Genomic DNA, 23,752 nt, shown 5'->3' on the forward strand with positions numbered 1-23,752 from the left:
AACACATTGTCACCAAAATGATGTCAAGCCCTCTTAAAAAAAGGAAGAGAGAGAGAGAGAGAGAGAGAGAGAGAGAAGAAGAAGAACTCCTGCATGCAATGAAAACCAAGGCACCAAAGTTGACTATCCACCTCTCTTTAATGTAATGTTAAGTTGTCTGTTGTGATGGAGAGCAAATCACAGCTAGCAGTATGAGTTGGAGTTTCATGGTGGCGTGGCTTTAGGTTCATAAATCTTAGCTATTTTTTCTTGAGAAACTATACAAGAGGTGTAGATTTGCCCTCACAAATCTTATCACTTTCTGCCCTTTTGCAGTTGGCGGATGCAAACTATAAAAAATTTACTTATAATGGGGATAGCACTGTTTTGCTATCATCGCCTAATAACGCAATGACACATGGGAAAGTTATCTTATGTATTATCGTGTTACTGATCGGGGATAGCAAAAAGTGTTATCCCTGTTGTATGAAAGTTTCTCTCAATGCAAACCTGGGATCTTGACAGCAAACCGTTGACATTTCTTGACAACAATCTAAATTATCAATAGCCTGGCAGAGTGGAAAATCATAATTTTTTTGCTCCAAAAGTACAATAATTGCATTAAACATATAAAAGGTAGACGCTAGATGGCAAAAAGCAACTGCTCACCAACACCAGAGATCTATTTTTCAAGATTATCACATTATTGGCTTGCAAGTTGCAACTGGGGTCCCAAATTTTATGTCATCATAGATCCTGAATAATTGGTTACGTCAAAAGATAAATCTTCAGACTGTAGCAGTGTTAAACAAATCTATGATTCTTGAATGTCGTATTACAAATGATGATGAATTTGGTACCAATCTTGGTACATCCAATTACATAAATAGTGTGACACAAAATAATATAAACTTCGGCCAATACAGTATATTATAAGTTAATAATATAACCAAAACCCCAGCCTCAGTTTATTTCATGCACCCTACACAACAAGAATCTTATCAACACACCCAACGACTGTTTCGTCTTCATTCTTGGGTTATTCTATCTTTTTCTTCTTAAATATGTCCTATATTACATCCTGTTTCCCAAATATTGCCGTTCTTTTCATACCTTAACACCATCATTGCTTATACTGTGGGAGTTGGCATCAAGGAGGTTCTCTAGTGATCTGGCTTTTCTGCTCCGAACTCTGCCTGCTTCTTTCAATAACTCAGCCAACCTTCTTTTCTCATCATCTACATCAGGATTAGCTGTCCCAAGTTTTTCTTCTCTCATCTCAACGACGTACTCCAAGATTTCGATTGCATCCTCCAACCTGGGTTAATAACAAGATAATTTGTAAACTGTCTCACTCAAAATGCCTAATTAGCAATAATTTTTGCATCCAACTAAAAATTGTCTCTTCCAAAAAACTAAAGAGCAATAAATTACAAAAACTTCTACAGCTTAGCGAGTTCTTTTTCCCCAAATAGTCCATCAGAACAATGTTCTAACAACTTGGTTTTCAACAAAAAGTCCAAAAAGGAAAGGAAGGGCTGCATATGTTAAACTTGTCAGGCTTTCAGCATAAGAAAAAGGAACAAGAAACAGATATCAGCCTTTACATTCAGAATTGTATCACTACCACCTAGCATGAACAAATGAAAATAAGAAACATAAAGCAAGTGGAAACCCAATTGATTATTTGAAAAAACAGGATTACCAAGAGAAGAACAAAAGCATGCATAATGACAATTGAAGATGACACTGGTGGTAGGACAAGATAAAGATTGACGATACCTGCCAGTTGCATCATAAGTGCCCGCAAGATTGCTATAAACCCCAAGTGTATCAGGGTGATACCGCCCACACTCATGTTCCAAGACAGTCCTGGCTTCTTCAAAGAATTCTTGAGCCTCATTTATGGAATAACGTTGTACACAAGCAAGGCCCATTTGGTTAAGAACAATTCCGAAAAAGGCAGTTTTCTTCTCTCCAGTTGCACGGAGCTTTGAAATCGCACTTTTAAAGGAGTCGTAAGACTCCGAATAATTCCCCAACATGTAGTACATGACCCCCATTTGAGCTTCAATCCCGGCAATTGTGCTTTGCTGACCAGGGGCATCATTGTATATTTTTAACGCCTTCTGTAGCAACTTGACTGCCTGCTCAAGGTCATTCATTGATTCATATATAGCAGAAACATCTGTGAGACCACTTGCCATCTCCTCAGGAGGGACTCCAGGCATGGGCTTTTCATAAATTCTAAGGGCATTCTCACAGTATGATTTTGATTCTCTAACTTTCCCGGTCCTGTTATACAAATCAGCCAGACGGATAAAGACTGAACCAACAGATGGATGGTTCTCTCCTTTGGTGGTCTTGAACACTGTCAGTGCCTTCTGATAAGCAAAAGTAGCTTCATCATACCGAGACAAAGATAAGTACGTGTCTCCAATGCTGCAATCGACAGAAGCCACCTCCACTTCCTGGCCATTTGCAACCATAGCCATGCTGGCTAAAACAAGGTGCTCAAGAGCAGCTTCATGATCACCCTTCGTTTCACATATAAGACCCATCAGTCTCCTATCTGCTGCCTCTTCCAGAGAAGCTGGGGAACCATTCTCTTTATGACTGTCAAGAGACATCTGGCAAAGCCTCTGAGCCTCATCAAATTGCAGTGCTTGAACATGAGCTTCAGCCAGATACCGACAAGTCTCACCCACTCTTACATCTGTTTCTCCCAAAACTTGTCTTTGGATTTCCAATCCACTTGTGTAATGCATAATTGAATTCTCAAGTTGGCCCAGCATAGCATAAGTATCACCCAACTGCATGTGGCCAGCAAATTTAGCAAGGGCATGATTTTGGTCTTCCTCAATAGCTGAAATCTCAATTGAGCGCTCGAGAACAGGAATTGCCTCACTGTACTGGCCTAAGCTACAGTAAATTGCTGATGTAACATGCAAACACATTACTAGCTCTAAACAGGGTTTCCCATTTGAAGACAATTCAAACGATTTTGCAGCTCGAAGAGCTAATTCAAGAGCCTTCTGGGGATTATCCCCTGAAGAAATCAAATCCCTAGCTTGCTTAAGCAAAAATGGCCCAAGATCCGGATTGTTTAATCCTGATTCAGCCACATCCTCAGTTCCAATCTGCAACTTTGACCCTCCTGAAGATGCATTCCTGCGTTTCTTCACAGAAGTGGGTCCTGCATGTTGTTTTTGTGGATTCTTATCACTAACCCCATAAATGGGAGGTTTATCAGGACTTCTTCCCTTCAACACTGGTTTTGATGAAGTTTCAGCGTCCACCTGCAAGTGAGCAACTTTCTTAGAGTTCCCTGAAGAAGTGGATTTTGTACTTGCAGATTTATCCATCTTTACTGGTTTTCTATCCGAGGACGAAGCTTCCTTCTTAAAACTTGAATCACTACGAGAATCATACGCTGGCTTTTGTAGCACTTCCTCTTCCATTATCTCCACCTCTCTCATCTCTCCTCCAACAAGATGGTGTAACTCCGAATCAATCCTAGACTCCTCACCATCCGATCGAAAACTACGTCTTGAGGGTGACTGATCAGAACTCTGCATATCGCACACATTCTCATAAAGCTGCTCAATTGAGGTGTCAACCACCCCATCAACTGGACGATCAGGTCCTGTACTCCCAGGACTTTGCTGACTCATGGTACCCTTTGGGAATCCATTTAGAGCTGGGTTTTCCTTATTAGGCATGGAATTTCCATTCGATTCATATACAACCTCTTCAACAATTCCAGGCATCTCAACGTACCCAAATCAACAAAATCTCTATATCAAATAACTTATCTGCAACAAATGTTTCATTCAAAAAGGAAAAGGAAAATACGAAACAACTGTTACAAACAAATCCAAAAAACGGAAGCAGATAACTTTAGCAGAGTTCAAATGCATACATACTACACAAATCTACAGTTGACAGATATTGAAATAACCTTGAACAGAAAGCAAAATGCATTAACAACATCCACACACAAAAATCATGTCTGGGAATTTCAAAAATTTGCTTTTGAAAATTTGTATGTTCACCCACAAACTTAAGAAGAACATATAAAGTAATAACCTACAAAAATGAAAATTTTATATTTGCAAATGAAAGGGAAAAATGAACAATAGCTGAAAGTGCCCTCATCAGATCTTTACAAACAAGTACAAACAATCAACCAACATAAATACGCTTTACATACAACCCATCACCGAATTGAAACATGACAACGATTAAAACCAATAACATGGATAAACCACACGAACCCATCAACAATAACATCACGTTCTTGTGCAGTTGACCTCTGAAAGTAATCCAAAAACATACCAAAAGGGAAAACATATAATCAGTTGAGCTGAAACAACAACATTAACAAAGAAGAAATGGATAGCCATACCTGAACAATCAATCTACCATGACAAAACGACGCCAAAGGGATTGTGTTATCTGGGTCTCAATAAAAATGCGTATATATATAAGGTAATGGAGGAAATATCAAAATAATTTCTCTTTTTATGGTGGGGGATGAATAAGATGAAGAAGACAGAGATAGAGGCAAAATGGGGAAATGTCAAAAGAAAAAAGATTTAATCTTTAAAAAATGGAATTAAAAAGAAAATTGTTGAAAGTTGCAGACTTTGGAATATCGAAGCGGAAGAGAGAAGGCGAAATCTTCCCCACCCACCCGCGCGTCCTGCAACTGCCGAAATGCCGATTTGTTTTGTTCTTTTCCGGGACTCTAATTTAAACTGAAGCTTTCCACGTGGCGTTCTGATGTGGTTTGTAGGCGTCGAAAGACAGTTATACCCTTTGAAAGACAATGAGAAATGGCCTGTGTTTTATTTTCCTATTTCTGTATTGGTTTTTTATTTTTCTTTTAGTTTTTGGGTGGGATGTAGGTTTTTTACGGACAGAGGGTCGTTATTCTTGAAGTTACTTTTCTTCTTCTCAACTTGATCACCAAGCTGGTTCTAACATGTCGGCACAATCCGAGAAATTTATACAATAATGATTTTTATTGAATTGTGTCAATGTGTGTAATATAGTATGCTTGTCATATGTAAACTCGCGAATCAATGAGATAGACGCAAGGCTTTATGAGTAAATAAGCGAGAATTAAGTATGTGCGCTACACTGACGATATAGCTTTTGCTATTAAATAATGAGCCAACTCAAGAGTTTACAATTTTGGTGAGGTAAATTCTGTGGTAATTAGTAACTTAGAAATTGCCCGAGTGTGTGGTAGTTGGTGGAATTCACCTTCTTCTTTGACCTCAACTTGATGTATTGGCCTCTTCTTCACACATTTGACAATGTTGGTCCTGCATTTGCTTTAATTTGTTTGCGCTCCATTCGTGAACAGTGCATTGAATGAAAAACTACTATAGCACATGAAGCAATAAATAGCCATACCTCTAAGTAGGCTTCACCTTATCTTTATGGGGAGCAAAGAACATTTGGGTTCACTTATGGGTGATGATACACTTCAACTACTTCATCCCCAAAAGTTTGAATATAAAAGAAATTGGAATTGCTTGAAGGTATTGAACTCACTCAAAAAAAAATATGACAATTCATTTATAAATGAATTCAACTTCAAAGAATTGAAAGCATCCAAGTCCTCTGGATAAGGAGGGTTCCAATCTTAATTAGGATTACAATTCAAGCACAAGGGCTAGGTATAATGAGCCAAATAAAATACAATGAAACCAACTCACTAGAAGCGAACCAAATAAAACATACATAACATAAACATCAAGGAAAATCGGTGCCAAATTAGACCCAACAATTGACAAAACTGCCTCTAATTCGAGAAGGGGACAATGCCATCAAGAAAAAGAGCATAACCACTAACTTCCTTCAAATACTCAAACAAGCATCAAAGCACCATCTCTCCTCAACGAGGGTGACTTTGGGAATTTAAGATGCCCAAAACTACAATAATCTCATGAGGAGAACAAATTGGGGAAGTGAAGGTGCATTAGCTTTTGAAATAATCATTGGGGTAAACGGGCTTCACAATGCCCTAGGTTTTGATTGATGCAAAAAAGTTCTATAATAATACACCACCCCCACCACAAATGGGGCTTGTTACAAAGTAAGAGACAATTATCCCACAAGAACCAAAGCCAAACCTACTCAACCACTCATGGGTCAAAATATTCAACACCTTGGAGACTTGGACCACCTAGTAGTAAGTAGAAAGTGATCTCTTGTTTATCTTATCATTACAACCAACCATATGGGGGTCTCTTTACATTTTCTGTCCTTTTTGGAACAAGTGTTAGATACACACACAAAGGTTCTCACTTCACTCCATCTTCTCCCTCTAACATTAACCTAACAAAAATTGGACCCAATTCTTTATTAAGTACACATGTTTTTATGAGTTTTTTTTTCACCTTGATCCATTGGTATTGGTTGGAGTTTCATAAAGGCTAAAACCCCTTACTTTGTTTAAACTTTGATGATATCGTTATTTGTTTGTTAGGTAAGCCAACAAAGAAACCAAATAGAAAAAGTAAAAACACCAAAAAGAATGACAGCTGTGGGATTTGAACCCACGCCCTTTCGGACCAGAGCCTAAATCTGGCGCCTTAGACCACTCGGCCAAACTGTCGCTTGAGATATTGTGTCACAAATACTTTATAAATTGGATATCTAGATGACTTCAAATTAATTTAATATTGGGCCGGCGGATTTACTTTGATAATCTACGTATCTTATCATCAGGTCTACCATTGGATGTTGGGCCAGAATTTTTGGTCTCCTTTTGGGATAAGATCGCTTAAATGATCTATTTTGTCATTGGACTTGGACTGCCCTTCTCTTCAATTTGTATGGAGCTTACCCATGCCCCAGCGATCTCGTGTTCGATTGCCCTCCTCCTTCAATATCGTTTTGTAAGATAAGTAATTCAAATTGTATATTAAAGTGAAAGAAAACATTGGGTGAACAATTTTCTTTTTATGATCAACGAGTAAAATGAGATTCGAATTTGCAACATCTTCTAATTTTTAGAAGAGAAGTACCATTAAACGAAGGAGCAATTGGTATTGAAAGAACAATTCAAAGAATTTGTGTATTGTGACATGCATGTGAAGTTCACATACTATTGTAAGAGAGATGATATTATAACCAACGACATACAATAAATTTGGCTACCAAAGTTTCGCTAAATCTACATATGCCAAAACTGTCCCAAGAGCGGCAGTGCATCAGGAATGATGGAGAGGCACTGGTTTTAGAAGTTTCTATTGATTGTCTTATTCACCATATTTCACATCAAATTTGAGTAGAACAGATCAGAAAGCACGATGAATATGTTGCATTATTGTACATCAGGATTAAAAGTTAAAACACCAATTTAAAAGTAGTGCTTTCATTCCAATATATTCAAAGATAGAAAGCTAACAGGACAGAAAGAGAAAGGTTCACAATCATAATTGTATGAGGATGGGAACCTTGACAAGAAAAGCATATGGTACATTCAACATCAATCACTTGATTCAAGCAAAAAATTTCCCTAGATTTTCAAGAAGCGGATCTATGGCGACCGATCCATTTTGGAAAGCATCGCAAAAGGGTGTGATCTGAAGGAGGCTTGTAAGATGAGAAAAAATCTGGGTCTTGGTCAAGGGAGTCTGCATAACTTTCCAATATGTGAACTATCTCATCGAAATGAGGTCGCTTGTCTGGACGAGTCGACCAACATCTGCTGATGAGACGACTGAATGCCATCGGGCATGTGGATGGCAAAGGGGGTCTTGCATTCTGCACAAAATTCAGAAGATATAACTACACACAGAAGATCACAGCATATTCGTTTGACTAGTGCAGGATTCATATATATAAAAAAAAACCACATCAACCCGACAAAGTTTCAAATAATTAATGCAGCTTCTGATATGTTAGACTAATCTCATCTTCATTTCTAATCTCATGTTCCCCTTCTCTTTCCAACCAGACTGGAATGACAAGTTGTAGCTGTAAACCACAAGATTCTGACATTTGCAATAATTTCCAGCACATTTTACTTTTTCATGTGGTTCATTGTTTACACAAAGGACTAGACTTTTTATGGGAATCATAGGCACAGCCAAGTGCATTACATTCCAGGTGTTTCTAAACCAAAAGGTGACATGCGACTCCAAAACACTTCAGCTTCATGTTAAAAAGTTTCATGTGGTTCATTGCTTACGCAAAGCACTAGACCTTTTGTGGGAATCATAAGCACAGCCAAGTGCATTACATTCCAGGCGTTTCTAAACCAAAAGGAGACGTGCGACTCCAAAACACATCAGCTTCATGTTAAAAAGTTTCAAGCATAGCAACAAAACCAATTTACAGGAGTGGCAAGTGTGAATGCAAGGTGGCAAGTGTGATGTGAATTCAAACAGCTTTAACAGATAAAGTTTCCATTTGTTCCACAAACTCATAAACAGGCGCAAGACGTTGACAGCAAAAACTGAAACAGAAATGTTAGATATTTGCGTGATTCTTTTTGGTAGAAGGTGATTAACAAAATGATGAAGTTACTCTCCACAACATCGTTCGGATGTGTACCTGTATTAGTGCATGCTTATCAGTGCTTTAACATAATTTATCAACAACGAAAAAGCTAGAGGATTTAATATAATTCTTTGATTTGGCAGGATATCATTTCCTGCTTGGATAAGGATGGCCAAAGCAGCAGGCCCCCACATGATCTGGATAATACAAGGACAAGCATATAAATGATTGTCGCTCACCCCGCTATGATGCATGTGAGAAAGATACAGGTCTAGTATGCATCAAGAAGGCTAGAACCTCAAAAGGATAGCTGACAAATTGTAATTTCCAATATGGCATATTTACTTTTACTGCATGGAAATTTAAGACTTTTATCTAATTTTGTCAAGTGGAAGGACTGATATTTAAGAGTTTGTTAAGACACGCAGAAAGACTACTTCTCAAAAAACATCACTACACATGAGAGCTATTCGAGCAGTCAGTCTACCAATTAGAACCTCATAGAAGGTGGCAATTAGAAACTGTGTTTTTTAAATTTGTACCTTACTAAACGCTATCATTCTCTCTTTCTATGCTTTTGTAACAGTCTTCATATCCTATTACTCAAGATTCCAATATCTCAATAATGGATACATTAGCGTCATTTTAAACGTGTACACTTATGCTTGCTACAATTGAATATCACAAGTCTGTTAGGTATCAATGTTTCATCGATAATGATAACTAATAGGTCTTGTTACGGAAAATACCTTCTGTGATACTGCAAATGCAGCCTGTTCAGGAGTCATGTTGTCAAATGGTGTCAATGCTGTTAAAAGCTCCCAAAGAACTATGCCAAAACTGTAAACATCAACTTTCTTCGTATGGTGTTTCTCTTTGATCATTTCAGGTGCCATCCAACGATAAGTGCCTGTGAATCCCTTTGCACTGCCGCACTGTGATTCTAAGCATGAGATGCCAAAATCTGCAACTTTCACAGACATATCTTCCCCTAGCAATAGATTTTCTGACTTGAGATCCCTATGAAGTATACTTTGAGAATGGAGATATTGCATCCCACGTGCAATGTCGAGGGCTAGCTTCACAACTAGGCTGAGTGGAACAGAATGTGGCTCCTGCTGATGGAGATATTTTCTCAATGATCCCCCGGACAAATACTCGGTGATAATGCAGAAAACAGGAGGTTTCTTACAAGCTGCAACAAACTGCAGAATAAAATTGGTACATGAAAGTCAGAGAGCACAAAGAGACAGCTACCGTTCCAACATCAACAAGTTAAGAGGACTGATCCAAATTTTCCAGAATATATGTGATACCAATAAGACAGGTAAGAGATGCAAATAGTTTCTCCACACTGCCAACCCAAATATCAAAAAAACATACTCAGCCTAATAGAATTTATTAAGATGGAAAGCTCTTAAGCAGGGAATCTGTAACAATCAATCAATGACTCAACGATGACTCGTGCATATGCCTCAGGAGATGAGCATCTCTCTAACATTATGCAGAAGCATTTTCTATTGCTTTCTTTCAGAAAAATCTTAGCGTGCAAGGTTAAAAGGCATCAAGGAACTGGGGAAGGATCTTAGGTTTTCAATAGACCAAAGATTACAAAATTAAGCAGAAGCAGAAAAATTGAAAAAGTGCATGTCCATTGACCAACAAAACATAAACCAGGACCACATTCTTCTTTTCTACAGAGCTGAAAAGGCAAGCAACAACACCATAACCTAGAGAGAGAGAGAGAGAGAGAGAGAGAGAGAGAGAGAGAGAGAGAGAGCATAACCATTAACCATTAACCATTAACCATTGTGGAAACAGAGCTTACAGAGATGATATTTGGATGGTGCAGCCGAAAGAGCAAAGCCACCTCAGAAGTGAACTGCTTCTCAAGCAACACAGCCAAGCCTTCATCCTCCTCAGGCTGGCTTATGAGCTTAATTGCCACATCCTTCTGCTTATAAACCCCTCTGTAAATCCTACTGTGTCTCCCTGAAGCAAATTTACACCCAATGTACAATTGGGACATGTCAGCACTCCACTCCTCCTCCCCTTCACCCTTAATCTCAGCCCCTGAAGACACCAAATACTTTGACCATGACACTGCCCTGTTGTACTCTCCAAGAGAGAGCCTCCTCTCAGGTTTGCCATTGTTGGAAATCTGCTTAAACCAGTGAAAATTCTTCATGGGTCAGAGCCAATACTCATCAAAACCATAAAATCTCAACCCCCTTTTGGACTCTTCAAGTCACAAAAAGCCTCCAAATTTCGTGCAAATCTTGAATTTCAAGATGACCCAGTACGGAAACAAGTACAGCTTGCAAGCTTAAAGTATTATTTTTCCTCATAAACCTACATTTCGAAATCATCGATTTTCATGCACAATTTAAAAACTTTTCAGATAGAACTACAAAATCAAAGTACAGAATGGTTTGATGAAGCAGAAGCTGAGAATAAAGTTCATTTTTTTCAAGCCAATAAACATGTTTTTGGCCAAAAGGAGGAGTCTTTGTTCAAAAATCTAAAATCTATATATTCAGACAAAAAGAACTCAAGGAAACAGAGAAAACCACCATTTGAATGGAAAAAAGTAGTTCTAAAACGAAGGTTTTTGAGTTTCCAAGGCCAAAACCACACATGGGTATTGCATAGTGAAAAGAAAAACCTGAGGTGGTGAAGGCTATAATAGTTAAAGAGAAACTAAATGAGAAAAAGTTGAGAGCTTGTAATAATGCGAAGCTAACAAACAAAAACAGGGGAATACTGTAGAGAGAGAGAGAGAGGATAATGAGTCGGTTGAGTTAAGTTGAATTGGGTTGTTGTTGTTGTTGTTGTTGGAGCAGTGAAAGCATATGCAACGAAGGAGCTGGCTCTTCTTCTCTCATCTCTCTCTCTCTCTCCCCCCCATAAAACTCACAGCTTCTCTACAAACACCATTCCTAACGTGCGAAGATCCACTTCTGAGGGGACAAACTGGATCCTTGTTGATTATGACCTCTACCTATCTGAATTTCCTTTTTTACCCTCCTCTTCTCATTTGTATCACAAAGCCAAAATTACCTCTTGCTTTTTAGACTTTTTGAGTTGTCTTCCTTGCATGCCTACCCCTCTTTTGCTCTTGGAATGAGCAAACTAAAAGACCCCAAAACTGGCCTTCAACCTGCCCTTGTGGTTAAAGTGCGCTTGCACTAACCACCTAGTGGTCTTGGGTTCGAAGGTCAGTACCACATTCTCTACAAAACCTCAAAAAGACCCCAAAAGTTTTTTTTTCCCCGCATTTTAGTAATAATATCCTTGATTTTAAAAAGATAAATAAAAATTAAGGGGTGATATTGGATTCATATGAATAAGTGAAACATAATCGACTGCAAAATGTTGACGCTTATTTTAAAGTCAGTAGCATTGCTTATTAGTAATTTTGTTTGTTTATAAATTTAGAGGAAAAGATTACTAATTGGTAATGTCTTGACCATAATTTTTTTTTTAATGTTGTCATCAACTTATGATGGCTACACATGACTCATGAGTTACCATTTTATTCTCAAATCGTTGTCCCTCAGTAACTTTTACCAATATGCAAAGTTCAAAAACAAAGTAGTAATTTATGTCTTTTGGTGTTTTAGAAAAGTGACCATAGGATAAGTGAGGAAGCAAAAATTTACTTTAAAAACAAAAACAAAGTCTTGGTGAGATTGGATTACTTTACTTATGCTTAATTTTATCAAGATAATGCATTAGGGTTGAATTTTGATTGATTTTGCAAGGTAAATTATTTGATCACCAAAGTTTTGAAGAAGATCACTCGAGAATTGTTGAGCATATTTAAAATGTATATCATATTATGATACGAAAAGTAAGAAACTAGAATTCATCCATTTTGTATTTCTATATTTAAAAATAAATGATTAGTTATTTTTTATAAAAGAAACACAAAATATCTTCCAACATAAAAAAATAAAATAGTATTTATCCATTTTGTATTTCCTCATTCAAATACCTTATTCAAATATCAATGATTAGTTCTTTTATGGTAAAAGAAACACAAGATGTCACCCAAACGTCAAAATAAAAAATGAGCTTCGACAATACAACCATGAACGACTACGCACCAACTCGAAGGCTAGTTTGGTCCCTCGAAATTTCACAGAAGGGCATATTAGTCATTTCATGCGAAGGGATACGTTACAACATAAACAGAAGAGAGAGAGAGACTGAGGAGGAGTAACGTTATGGCTGAAAAGCAGGTGGGTCCTATGCCCACACAGAGCGATCCGTGGGTGTGTCGGAGAAGCCGTATGGTCCTCTTCCGTATACGGTCTCTCTCTCTCTCTCCTCTTTTTATTTTTTTATATTTATTATCGACGAGCTTTGTCCTATTTTTTCTGTTTTAATAATTTTAAAATGAGAAACAAAACAAAGAAATAAAACCCACCCGCTTGTAAAGCTCGTACAGTGCACGGTGACCATGACCTAGCTAGCCAACTCTGTCTAGGTTGACACAGACAAAGAGGTACAGCTAAAACTGCACCCACACAAGGTACAAGGCTACAAAGCCTGCAACCATTTCAATGTTGGGATCCGACTTCCTTACAGTTTACAACTTGGCTGGGTCCGAATTTGTCCGGTGGGTGGATCCATTTCCAATCTAAACAAAGTCTAATTATATCACCCCAAAAAACAAATTAATTTCTTATCATTCATTTACGCGACACGATATCCCAACTCATTTGAGTCCATACAACAAGGCTTCAATATTATAAACATGTTGGAGGCAAATTCCTTGCTCACCCATATATCATATATAATCATATTATTAGATTATGCTTAAAATTACGTGAATTAGGTTAATTAGTCAGAGATACGAGTCTGTCCTCTTGCACTTCGAATCCCTTTTCTGATAGATTAAATTATGTTAGAATAATTTAGACCATCACTTGCATTATAGTTAATTAGTGTTGTTGTTATGTTGGCTGATGATGTATTATTTTGTGAAGATTATCATCAAGATCTACCTACCATTGAAGATCGTCTCTGCATTAATTGGTAGGTTGGCATGCTTGTGCAACTGATTCATGATTAATTTTCAGTATCAGTTAAGATATTGTTAATTAGGTTAGTTTTCTATACGCATAATTGATTTTGTATAATAAAATATTAATTCAACAACCCTTGAGTGTATTTTAGGTGTCAACTCATTGTCAAGGGTCAAAATTCCAAAGTGATTTAATATTAATTGTATATTAGCATACCACAGTATCGAAAACATAACATCTTAATTATTTTTTTATTGAAAAGAATCAAAGGGGACCCTCTTATTTATTTATTTATTTATTTTTATTTTAAGCTTTTGTAGCACAAATTTGGGGTGGTGCACATGCGATGTGTACCTTGGAAGCATTGATGAAATTAAAATACCACGTGTCCACGTTATGTAGTACGTACCAGCTCAGATTCGATAATTTAGCCAAAATTTATGGTACAGAATAAATCCTTAGGCCGTACTAATTATTGTTGGTGTGACTTATTAGATTATAATTAGAATATTTAATTAATTAATTATCACAAATGACAAAGTTTGGGTGGTGTAAAGTATAAGCATATATTATATTATACACGGACGTAATTGTTTTGATGGGTATGTGATGATATTATTATGGTTGCATGACTGCATGAGATGAGATTTGGATTTATTGGTGGGGTTTTATGGATCGGAGGGCTGGGATTTGATGATGATGTGCATGCACGGAGATGAAGATGGAGATGGACAAGCGAATGTGAAGGGGTGAAGAGGATGATAGATTGAGGGTGGTTGACTGCTTCGTTAGAAAAAGACGGGTCTGATGGGGAATGTTTGTCATCTAGTTCCGTTTTGTGCACTGCACCAACATGGCTGATGGAGGATCCCACGTGAACCCCTTTTAACTCTTTTCATTCTATCTACAGTTATAGTCGCATGCCGTCGTATGTTACGTTATTAGATTGCCAATTATATTATATATTCAAATATAATTTAAGAAAATTAATACTTTTAATTAACAATGGGACAACTTCGTATATCGAATTATAGGGGTTGAAGTTTTTGGCTTGATTTTATTTAGTTTTTTTATATATTATTTTTTAAGGGTTTGGATAAGCATCAATTAGCATATGAGAGAGGACGTGTCATGTGGGCTGTCCGAAATATACATACTATATATACCCAAAAAGGTTAGAGCACACCAACCCTAGCTAGGAACACTTGCATGAAAAAGTTCAGGTTGGTTGTTGGGTTAAGACATGATCGGTCCAAATCAACGGCCAACTAGAAATGTTGATATGTTGTGTGTAAATGTTTGATGGTGAGACTTCACCATTCTTGAGAACAAAGCTAACATGGTTGATGTTTGCGTAACACAATTATGACAATCTTTTGCTTGGAGGACTTTGGGAATATGTCCAACAGAGCATCAAGCAAATGACATTGCTTGCAATAAACTTCAGAAGTTGAATGAAACAAAACAACCCAAGAGCGAGGACAACATTGGCTGATCCATAATGAATCATAATAGAACAAAGGAAAAAAAAATATTAAGAATTTTCTTCTGGGTCCAATGATATTCAATTTGAAGCCCAAGTATATAGTTGTTTGGTTATATTTTGGGTTTTCGACCCATGTAACCAAAAAGAAATGGATCCTCATTCAACTCTCCCAATGATTTCTCAAGCCCTTTGTGCCAAATGGCTGCCCAACACCAACAAAGAGAAGAGAAAGATGGACCTTTTTGGTTTTTTATAATACAAGCAATGATCTTAAACTGTAAGAAGACGGAGTTTCTTACACACAATCTGCAAGTTAAGACCTTTTATATTGAGCTAGACCCCGTTGACGAATATCAACTTTATTCTTCTTAGAAGTTGCAAACTTGTACAAAATGGAAAGAATTCAAGAAGTAATATCAAAATCCATAACATATATATAAGCTATGCTCTCTCCATAAACGATTTACAGAGCCAGAATACAGTGACCGTGGAATCGCTATGGAGGAATACATGCGGTTTGAAGCTGTACAAACAACATTCAAAAAAATATTTTTTCATTCACATTCTATAATTATCTTCTCACAACATGAGAAATTGAAAACTTGGTCTATGGGCGGCCGGTTATAGTTGCGGTCATGCAGAGTCATGGGTACAGAGATTGTAACCAGAGATGAGGGAGCTAAGTGCAAAGGCAACAAAAGCCAGGAAGGCCATGCTGACCGAAGCAGTGGCCATCTCCGTGAACTCGTCTTTACCCCAATTTGATTGCCAGTCGTCGACCCGAGTGGCTGCAGATGATGATGCTGAAATCAGAAGATATGCCAGTACCTGCAAATTGAACCCACAAACAAAGCAAAACATAATGCATTGCTTATCAGTACACAAATCTTTAGCTGCCCTTGAGCTGAGACAGTCAGTTCAAAGGACTTGGAGTCAACTACAGGTCTAACCAATGCAACCCAATCTATTCAAGTTTCTGTTATTGCTTGCTAACCATAAATCTTAAAACAGCATCGTCTTAACACAGAAGCCTATATCACAACAGAAACCAGAAGAGAAATACTAGGCATTAGGCCATGAGTCCATGACCAACTTAGCTATGTTTGCAAGTCCTGAACAAATGCCTATATCCTTCTAAATCAAAATTCTACAAGCCAATGTTAAATGAACATATAAACAGATGGACTGCAAAACTTGCCTGATCCATGAAGAAATCGAAGTGGCGACGAAGATGGTGGCGGATCACATATTTCCGTGTGACTAGATGGTAGGATAGATTATAAGCCTGAAAGGCAGCATATGCAAATGCAATAACATTCACAGCTAAGCAATACCTGCAGTCAGCAGCACATAATCTTCACTTCACTATCAAATTATCTCCAAAAGTACAAAATAAATAGAAATTGCAAGAAGCCAATTCACATTGTACATGTTCACTCACGCAACCATTTAAGTATATAATAAACGAGCAAATTGGATTTAACAATGCTTCTCAAACGAACTAAACATATGCAACAAACACAATTTTAAAAACTGAAGCAAAACAGACGACAAGAAAAGATAATTTTTATGTTCTAATGAATGTCGTTTAGGTCTGACTGTATTTAACTCATGTTAAGTGGAAAATGGATTTATTTTATTTTATTTTATTTTATTTTATATATATATATATTTTTTTTTTTTTTGCATTTAGCAACCAAACGGCTTGAATTTATTTAAGCGCTTAAATCAAAATTAATTGGTTGACTTACTCAGCTAATCAAAATTAAAATTTCAGAAAAAGAGAAAATTTTAATGGAAATTAAGTCGAAATTGAAATTGAAATTGAAATTCAGGAGAGACCTGTATTCCTTGTAGCGATCGAAGGAGTCGCCGCTCCACCCCTGAGTTTTATCAGCGGCCATAACCGAGAACGAAATCAAGCACAGCACCACCTCGCTCACTCTAAACCCCAGCGCCGCCGTCTTCACCATATCTCCTCTCTTCGGCCGGGTCGAAGTCATCCCCCTCGATCTCCCACCTCCAATGACGCCGTTGACGACGTCTTCGCCGCCGTTGGCTCCAACGACAGGCCCACCTTAGACACCGACGGCGCCACGTCATCCCTCATCGACCGGTTGTACACCACCACAGGAGACGGCACCTTAGCGTTCTCCGGCGGTTTCTGAGGCCGGAGCGGCGAGTACTGGGTGAACTTGTCGACGGCCATGATCGCCTTGGAGTTGTCCACCCGCCTCTCCGGCGAGTTCTCGGGAGACTCGTAGGGCGGAGTTTCGGGGGGGTCGCCGGCGTCGGATCGGATCGGGGAGTGGAACCGGAGCGGCGAGTCGTCCGAGTTCATCGAATAAGACTTGTTCATGTTTGGCTTGGATTTCTGGTTCTGGTTTTGTTGTTGTTGTTGGGGTAGGGGTTGGGATTGGGGTTCCATTGGCGCCTATTGTCTTTTCAAGATTTTATTGAGTAGGAAGAAGTGCGTTTGGGAACTGAGAAAAGGAGAGAGAGAAAGAAAGTTGGAAGTGATGGTTGTGGGGACTTGAGTCTTTAATTTCGCGTTTTCGCGCTGTGGGGATTAGGCCACGTGGAAAGGCTTTGTTTCCCGCTTACTACTTGCTCACTAAAGTGAGAAGCAGACAGCTTCATACGACGTCGTAAGAGTCATATCACTTTTAAACACTGGCCACTGCCATTAAGCAAACAATGAGTTTGTTTTTTCACTAAACAAATTTATAATTATGATTAAATAAATCAATTTTATAATGATCACAGTAGAAAGCTAAGTGCGAAGAGTACTGGAAGAAAAAGAAGAGGCTAATACAAGTGCTTTTAATTTAAGAGCTTTAAGACGAAGCTTGCATGGTAAGGCAAAAAGCAAGAAAAACAAATTGAAGCCTACAAAATCCAAGCAAGCTTTGAGTGGAAAACTTTATGCAAAGTTCTTTTGGGTTTCTTTAGTAGTGCGCCATCTTTCTTCTTTCATGAGCTAAAGGCAAACATTCCTTTCCAACTTTTTTCATTTCTCTTCAAGTAGACAGATTCCTCCTTATGTGCAGAGATATTTCGAATATCGGACTTTAATTGAATATAATATAAGATATATATATATATGATAATATTCTCTTGTCAGATAGTCTGGCATGTTATTTTACCGATTGTTAATCAAATCAATAGCGAAGTGAAGTGATTTCTTATATTAGATCCTGATTGCCAGTTTGGCAAAAAGACTATTAGGAAGGAAGTATATACCTAAAACAACCAAGAAAAGCATCTCTTTTAGCCTCTTCAGTCTGTGCATCATTCATGTGTATTAATCACAATGGCTTTAGTGTTTAAATTAACAAGAGGAAAGCACCAGCGAGTTTGCTTTTTACCTTTAAGCAACCACAAGACATCTCACAATCTACTTTTCATGTTTTACTGATTTCTTATACTTGGTACTCCATAATCATTGATGACTTGCCATTATCTAATTCATTAAGTCTTTGGGGAAACACATGGGAAGAACCTAGATAATAAGATATCAACAGACCACAGAGAGGAAGCCAAGAAATATCTGGAAACCGATCACGACTTGGAGGCTCGTTGCAGTTTCAGTACTAGTCGCAAAATATTTGGTCAGCAAAAATGATATACAGCTCATGAAGTTACAAGGGGCAAGAAGAAAGACGAGGAAAAAAAAGAGTTGAAATTGGGAGGAAAATAAATCCAAGTGCCTACTTAATACAGTGAAATTAACTTCTTTGCTCAGATACGGTACACTAAAAGAACCCTTCTCAGCCATCAGAGTGTGTGATGTCTTGCCATATCAAAGATGTAAGAGCTCAAACAGATTGTGGTACCATTGGCTCATTCTGGTAGTTTCAGGCGATTGAACAGTACAAGGAAACTTTGCTCAGGAACGATGTAAAGAAAACCAAGATCAGCACCCTTGACATATGGTCCAATGCCCTATACACAAACATCAGCCAAAAGAAGGAAAAGGTTACAAATACAAAGCACATTTCTTGAGAGCTTGCTGGTTAATCAGGCTTTTATAAAGAAGTAAAGCAAGTAGACATCCTGAACCAGTTTATTCACCTTGGCATTGAGTTGGAGAAGTTCTCCTTCAACCCATTGTGGATTTCGGAACCCGAATTCTGCTATTCTTCCTTGACCTTTGTAACTTGCAACCTGGATAAATGAACTCTTAATCAGCTGCATACATAAATGAACTCTTCGGATGTTTTAAGTAAAATAACGGAAAGGGTGTTCTAAAGTGTTCACGTGATCATAATCTACTAGTTTCCATGGTAATATGATACAGTCAATAGTAAGCCAAACAAGCTTCCTTGACTGTTTGGTCCTAGAATCCTAGATAAAAACTACCACACACTGAACACATGCACATACGCAGAGGTTCCACTTGAAAGTATCATTACCACTCCTAATTCATCTGGATACATCCCACGGTTGGAAAGGCGGTTCCCTTTTCCAATTTTAGCACGAAATGTCACCTGCATATGCAAAAATCCCACGGTTTAGTACAACATATGTTTACATATCCCATGATGCATGAATACAGTGAACATGTGGTTGTACAGAACAAGTGGCATGACAATCATGAGATCTAGAAAGCTATAAACCTGGCCAGCAGGAACATTCAGGTCGCCAGTTAGCTTAACTGCCTCAACATATTCGAAGAACTCCACATCTGCAGAACTGTCTTTGCCTTCTGAACCATTCCAGTGCCCATACTTACGCCTCAGTTGCACTACCTCAGTGCCATAAGGGCCAAATGCCCCAACATACAAGCCTATACTCAAACAGAAGAGTTCCTTAGAAAAATTATCCTTTTTCTAAGTACAAGATAAAAAGACATGAAATGTGGAGAATGAAAACTCACCGTCAAAGGGATCCAAATCTCCACTTGAGGTATTGATCCGATTAAACGTTGTATACTCGGATAATCTACTCCGCTTCTGTGCTTGACTAACAGCAAGCTTGACTATTTCACGCATATTCCTTGTAACCTAGTTATAAATTAAAAAGGAAACTATTAACTATGATAATTTTGATAAAACTGAAAAACCTTCCACCAGTTCTGTGAATTAAAAAATCAAGCCTCAAACTTTTGTATTGCCCTCATAATCAATAGCTGAACCAAAATGGCCAGGATGCAAGCTTCCTAGAAATACTACATTACTATAAAAAGATAGAAAAGGGAAAAAGGAAGACATCAACCAAGGATAGTCTTTGGGAATTCCTAATTCCACAATCCTTGTAAACCATGAGTTTACCATGCACAACGAAAGTATCTAACTCAAAAGATTCTATTCATGAACCCAATTACTTTATGTCAACTGGAAGATTCAGTTTTTTACCACATGCAATTTCCATATCTTATTTTCCTGATGGCATATAAGTTCAACCGACCTTTGGAGAAACCTTGTCAGAATTCCAAAATGCCTTGGCAACATCAGAAGGCATGAGCTCAGAGACACTTTTAGCTGCTAGAGCTGCCACTTTAACTTTGGATGCTTTACTTTCTCTGGTATCATTATCTAGGCTTCTCCCTGGAATATGCAATACAAAAGAATCTCTCTCCACATCTTTGATTTCAGCAGGCCGACGCAAATACTCATCCTTGATAGGAGCATCATCATCATTATGTACAACCCCACCAATAAAAAGTTTCATATCCAAATCCTTTTCATCCTGTGTGGTATCACTACCTTCTCCTAGAGTGACCTCATCAGGCTGAATTTCATCCAAATTATCCACTTCGTCTTCAGAACTGTCATCAGAATCTGACTTCTCACTATTTTCTTGCATCAATTGGTTCACAGAATTGTCATCCTCTATCACTTCCTTAGCAACATCAACATCCATGACTTTAACTTTAAGTCCTGGAATTTTTTTCTTCAAAAAATTTATCACACTTTTAATTCCCTCCTCAGTTGCTCCCTCAATATTAATGCCCTTCTCCTCACTGCTCTCTGCCTTACCTTCATTTTTCTGAACATCTACTAGGGTTGCATTCTCAACTTCAGAAGTGGACGAGCCTTTTTCAGGTTTGGATGGTGTAACAGCGGAGTTTGTTGAATTGGCTTTGGGTTGGTGTAAGTAAACTACCTGCTAACAGATATGATATCAGAAGACCAGAGAGAAAGAGAGAGATTATTAACAGATATGCAAAATCTAGTCAGCCAGGCCACTTCGACACTTACAAATTTGTATGGCAAGCACATATATGAGATGAAATATTATTATCTATTAGAAGCATCACATCACCTGCATAACGTGTGTCCCATCGGCATTTTTTACCACAAAAATTTCAAAAAGGGGACTTCCTGGCGATGCCGTAACCAACTGTCTGCAACAAATAATAATCAGTAATGTTTTCCAACAGATGTTACATAAATCAAAGCCAAAAAGATCTTAACCTTGGACTGTAACTCTTGCCGACAAATCTGCCTACACCAGGAGTTATTCGTATGAGTCTTCCGAAGGGATCATCTGAATCTTTTGGGTAGCCAACCCACCAACCTACCTGCTTATACAGAAGGAATGACTTAGGGGACACAACAAAAAATTCACTGCAAGGCACGCCTAAATAATAAGGCTGTCAATCACATTCAGAGAACGCATTAAAATGGCATAAAGAATAAACCAGGAAAAAGATCCATCAGATAAACAAGTATTCAATAATTTAATGATCATAGATCAGATACGATAAAATAGCTTCACAAGAGTATGACTAAAACTAGTAGCAGTAGAACTGCACCAACTTTGGACACAATCTCAATCATATGCTAATCTAAAATATCGCAGTAACGTATTGAAAAGACTAGTTAAATAAATATGTAAGCAGCATTAATGCCAAAATACAAAAAATCCATGTCGTGACAATCCAAATAATCTGCACAGACACTATTTTTGGTTGTTTTTGGGTGGACCAAAGGGAAAGAGAATGTTTCATCTTTTGATCAGAATAAAAAGCTTAATATTATGCATAGGAGAAGACAGGGGAAGGCAGTGACATGCAGGGGATGGTACAGACTCAAAGGTCAATTATCAGATAAATGTTGCCATTCCCTCCCCTTGACCCTTTGGAGTCCCACAAAACTGCAATACCTGCTGCTAAAACTGACGTACAAAGGAAGACAGTATACCTAGTCTTCCAACAAAATATACTTGATCGTATTTCAAATAAGTGGGAGAAGAAAGGAAGAGCAAAAGCTACCTACGCCAGCCAAGGAATATAATTATGATGTTCAAAGTAAATTGTTTAAGCCAGGTTGTTAGAAATTACCAGTCCGCTTCCTGAGTATTTGCACAATCTTGAAGCATCATGGTAACGCTCTTCCTCAATTGCATTCTGCAAAGATATAGCAGACCGGGTCAACAAAAAAATTTTGATTTGAGAAAGTATACAATAATATGACACAAATGCTCATCTAACCTTCAATTGAGACATGATCTCAGCAACAGTATCCTTTGATGTAGCTTCTGCAATGCACATTTTCAGTTTTGCAGCTTCCTGGAAATCTTCCTTCTCAATTGCATCTTCAAGTTGAAACTACAAAGCATAAAATCAAGTTAAAAACAAAAACAAAACAAAAAAGCACTTGTAATTTGTCCTCCCGCCTGAGCTATCTTGAAACAGAGTCCAAAAGGGCATGGTTATGCTTCATGAAATCATAGGAATTGGAAACAAAAGGCACACGTAGTCAAACAATTATAAGATCAATGATGAGAGAAAAAGTTTAAGTGCATAAATTAATGAAAGATAATCATCAAAAGCTGTAAAGTTCATGTAAATTCACCAAGCTTACAATTTGACTTATCAACTTTGCAGTTTAACTAGTAAAGCATTAAACAAAATTTAATTTTAGCAACTGGGAACTCTATATTGAAAACCAACATACTTCCAAATTAAATCAGAAACTGTATAACAATGGTAGAAAAAAAGCTCCCCTTACTAAAGCAGCAAAACTGAAACGAAACTTGGATACAATTTAGCAACTGGGCAAAAAAATACAAGAAACCCACATACCTTTAGAACAGAGGCAAAGCTCTCGGCTTGTTCAATCTCAGAAAAATGGCGACTCCAGCGATTCCAATCCCATTCCAAAGAAGACTCAATACGGTCATCAATATAACTGTTACTTTCACTGCAACGGCAACAAAAATTTGAGCTCTTTCTATTCCTACTCAAGAAGAAGAAGGTGAAGGTGAAGACTTGGTTTGAGCAGAGCAGCCCCAATTCAGAACAAAGCTCAGATTTTTATTGGTACTGTTGAATTTGGACTTGTTGGCTAAGAAGCCGGAACAGCAATTGGGGCCGAATTGGGGCACTGGGATTGCTTGTCCCACGCCCCATCCATTGGCGACCGCCATCTCTCTGTTCTCTCTCGCTCCACAATCTGTGTTGTATTATTGTGGGATTTTCAATTCAATATCTGTGAGTTTGTGTCTGTCTTATTATATTGGAGCAGTTGGTAGACGAAGGAAGATGATGAGATATATGGATAGAATCGCCGGGTAAAAAACTTACAACGACTGAATTACTACAACCCAGGCCCACTTGATTTGTGGGTTAAATTAAACTTTCCAATATACCAGATTACTAATTGGGTTAAATTTTAGTCAAACTTGATAATAACTCAACTGTATTTTAGCTTTGTACCCATAAAATTTCCTTCTTTTCATTTTTTATTTTGATACAAGCGGTACTTGAGGGGGTAGAATCTCG

General features: G+C 37.9%; 4 protein-coding genes and 1 non-coding gene across 5 annotated transcripts; all 5 read right to left on the bottom strand.

Annotated features, from left to right (window-relative positions):
• Positions 1-773: 773 nt before the first annotated feature.
• On the bottom strand, positions 774-4,703 carry LOC103338340 (protein KINESIN LIGHT CHAIN-RELATED 3). The gene is made up of 3 exons (XM_089041609.1): positions 4,388-4,703; positions 1,762-3,794; positions 774-1,297 (listed from the first exon to the last, which is right to left on the bottom strand). The coding sequence occupies exons 2-3, from the start codon at positions 3,747-3,749 to the stop codon at positions 1,087-1,089; spliced, it is 2,199 nt and encodes a 732-aa protein (XP_088897735.1). The 5' UTR covers positions 3,750-3,794; positions 4,388-4,703; the 3' UTR covers positions 774-1,086.
• Positions 4,704-6,530: 1,827 nt separating this feature from the next.
• TRNAL-UAG (transfer RNA leucine (anticodon UAG)) lies at positions 6,531-6,610 on the bottom strand. Its single transcript has one exon. It is a non-coding gene; the product is annotated as a tRNA-Leu (tRNA).
• Positions 6,611-7,356: 746 nt separating this feature from the next.
• Positions 7,357-11,410, bottom strand: LOC103338339 (serine/threonine/tyrosine-protein kinase HT1-like). The gene is made up of 3 exons (XM_008241536.3): positions 10,331-11,410; positions 9,252-9,707; positions 7,357-7,764 (listed from the first exon to the last, which is right to left on the bottom strand). The coding sequence occupies exons 1-3, from the start codon at positions 10,688-10,690 to the stop codon at positions 7,525-7,527; spliced, it is 1,056 nt and encodes a 351-aa protein (XP_008239758.1). The 5' UTR covers positions 10,691-11,410; the 3' UTR covers positions 7,357-7,524.
• A 4,022-nt stretch (positions 11,411-15,432) lies between these two features.
• On the bottom strand, positions 15,433-17,542 carry LOC103338338 (CASP-like protein 4A3). Its single transcript, XM_008241535.3, is given in 4 exon segments — positions 15,433-15,849; positions 16,220-16,355; positions 16,864-17,090; positions 17,093-17,542. Coding segments are annotated over 4 exon segments (915 nt in total). The 5' UTR covers positions 17,450-17,542; the 3' UTR covers positions 15,433-15,654.
• Positions 17,543-18,568: 1,026 nt separating this feature from the next.
• On the bottom strand, positions 18,569-23,493 carry LOC103338336 (protein EXECUTER 2, chloroplastic). The gene is given in 12 exon segments (XM_089041553.1): positions 18,569-18,966; positions 19,096-19,188; positions 19,437-19,511; positions 19,641-19,810; positions 19,901-20,027; positions 20,431-21,129; positions 21,289-21,370; positions 21,441-21,547; positions 22,310-22,375; positions 22,460-22,576; positions 23,054-23,212; positions 23,215-23,493. Coding segments are annotated over 12 exon segments (1,980 nt in total). The 5' UTR covers positions 23,398-23,493; the 3' UTR covers positions 18,569-18,864.
• Positions 23,494-23,752: the final 259 nt, after the last annotated feature.

Source organism: Prunus mume, linkage group LG7 (assembly GCF_029339155.1).
Source record: "Prunus mume cultivar Tortuosa linkage group LG7, ASM2933915v1, whole genome shotgun sequence".
Classification (NCBI taxonomy): domain Eukaryota; kingdom Viridiplantae; phylum Streptophyta; class Magnoliopsida; order Rosales; family Rosaceae; genus Prunus; species Prunus mume.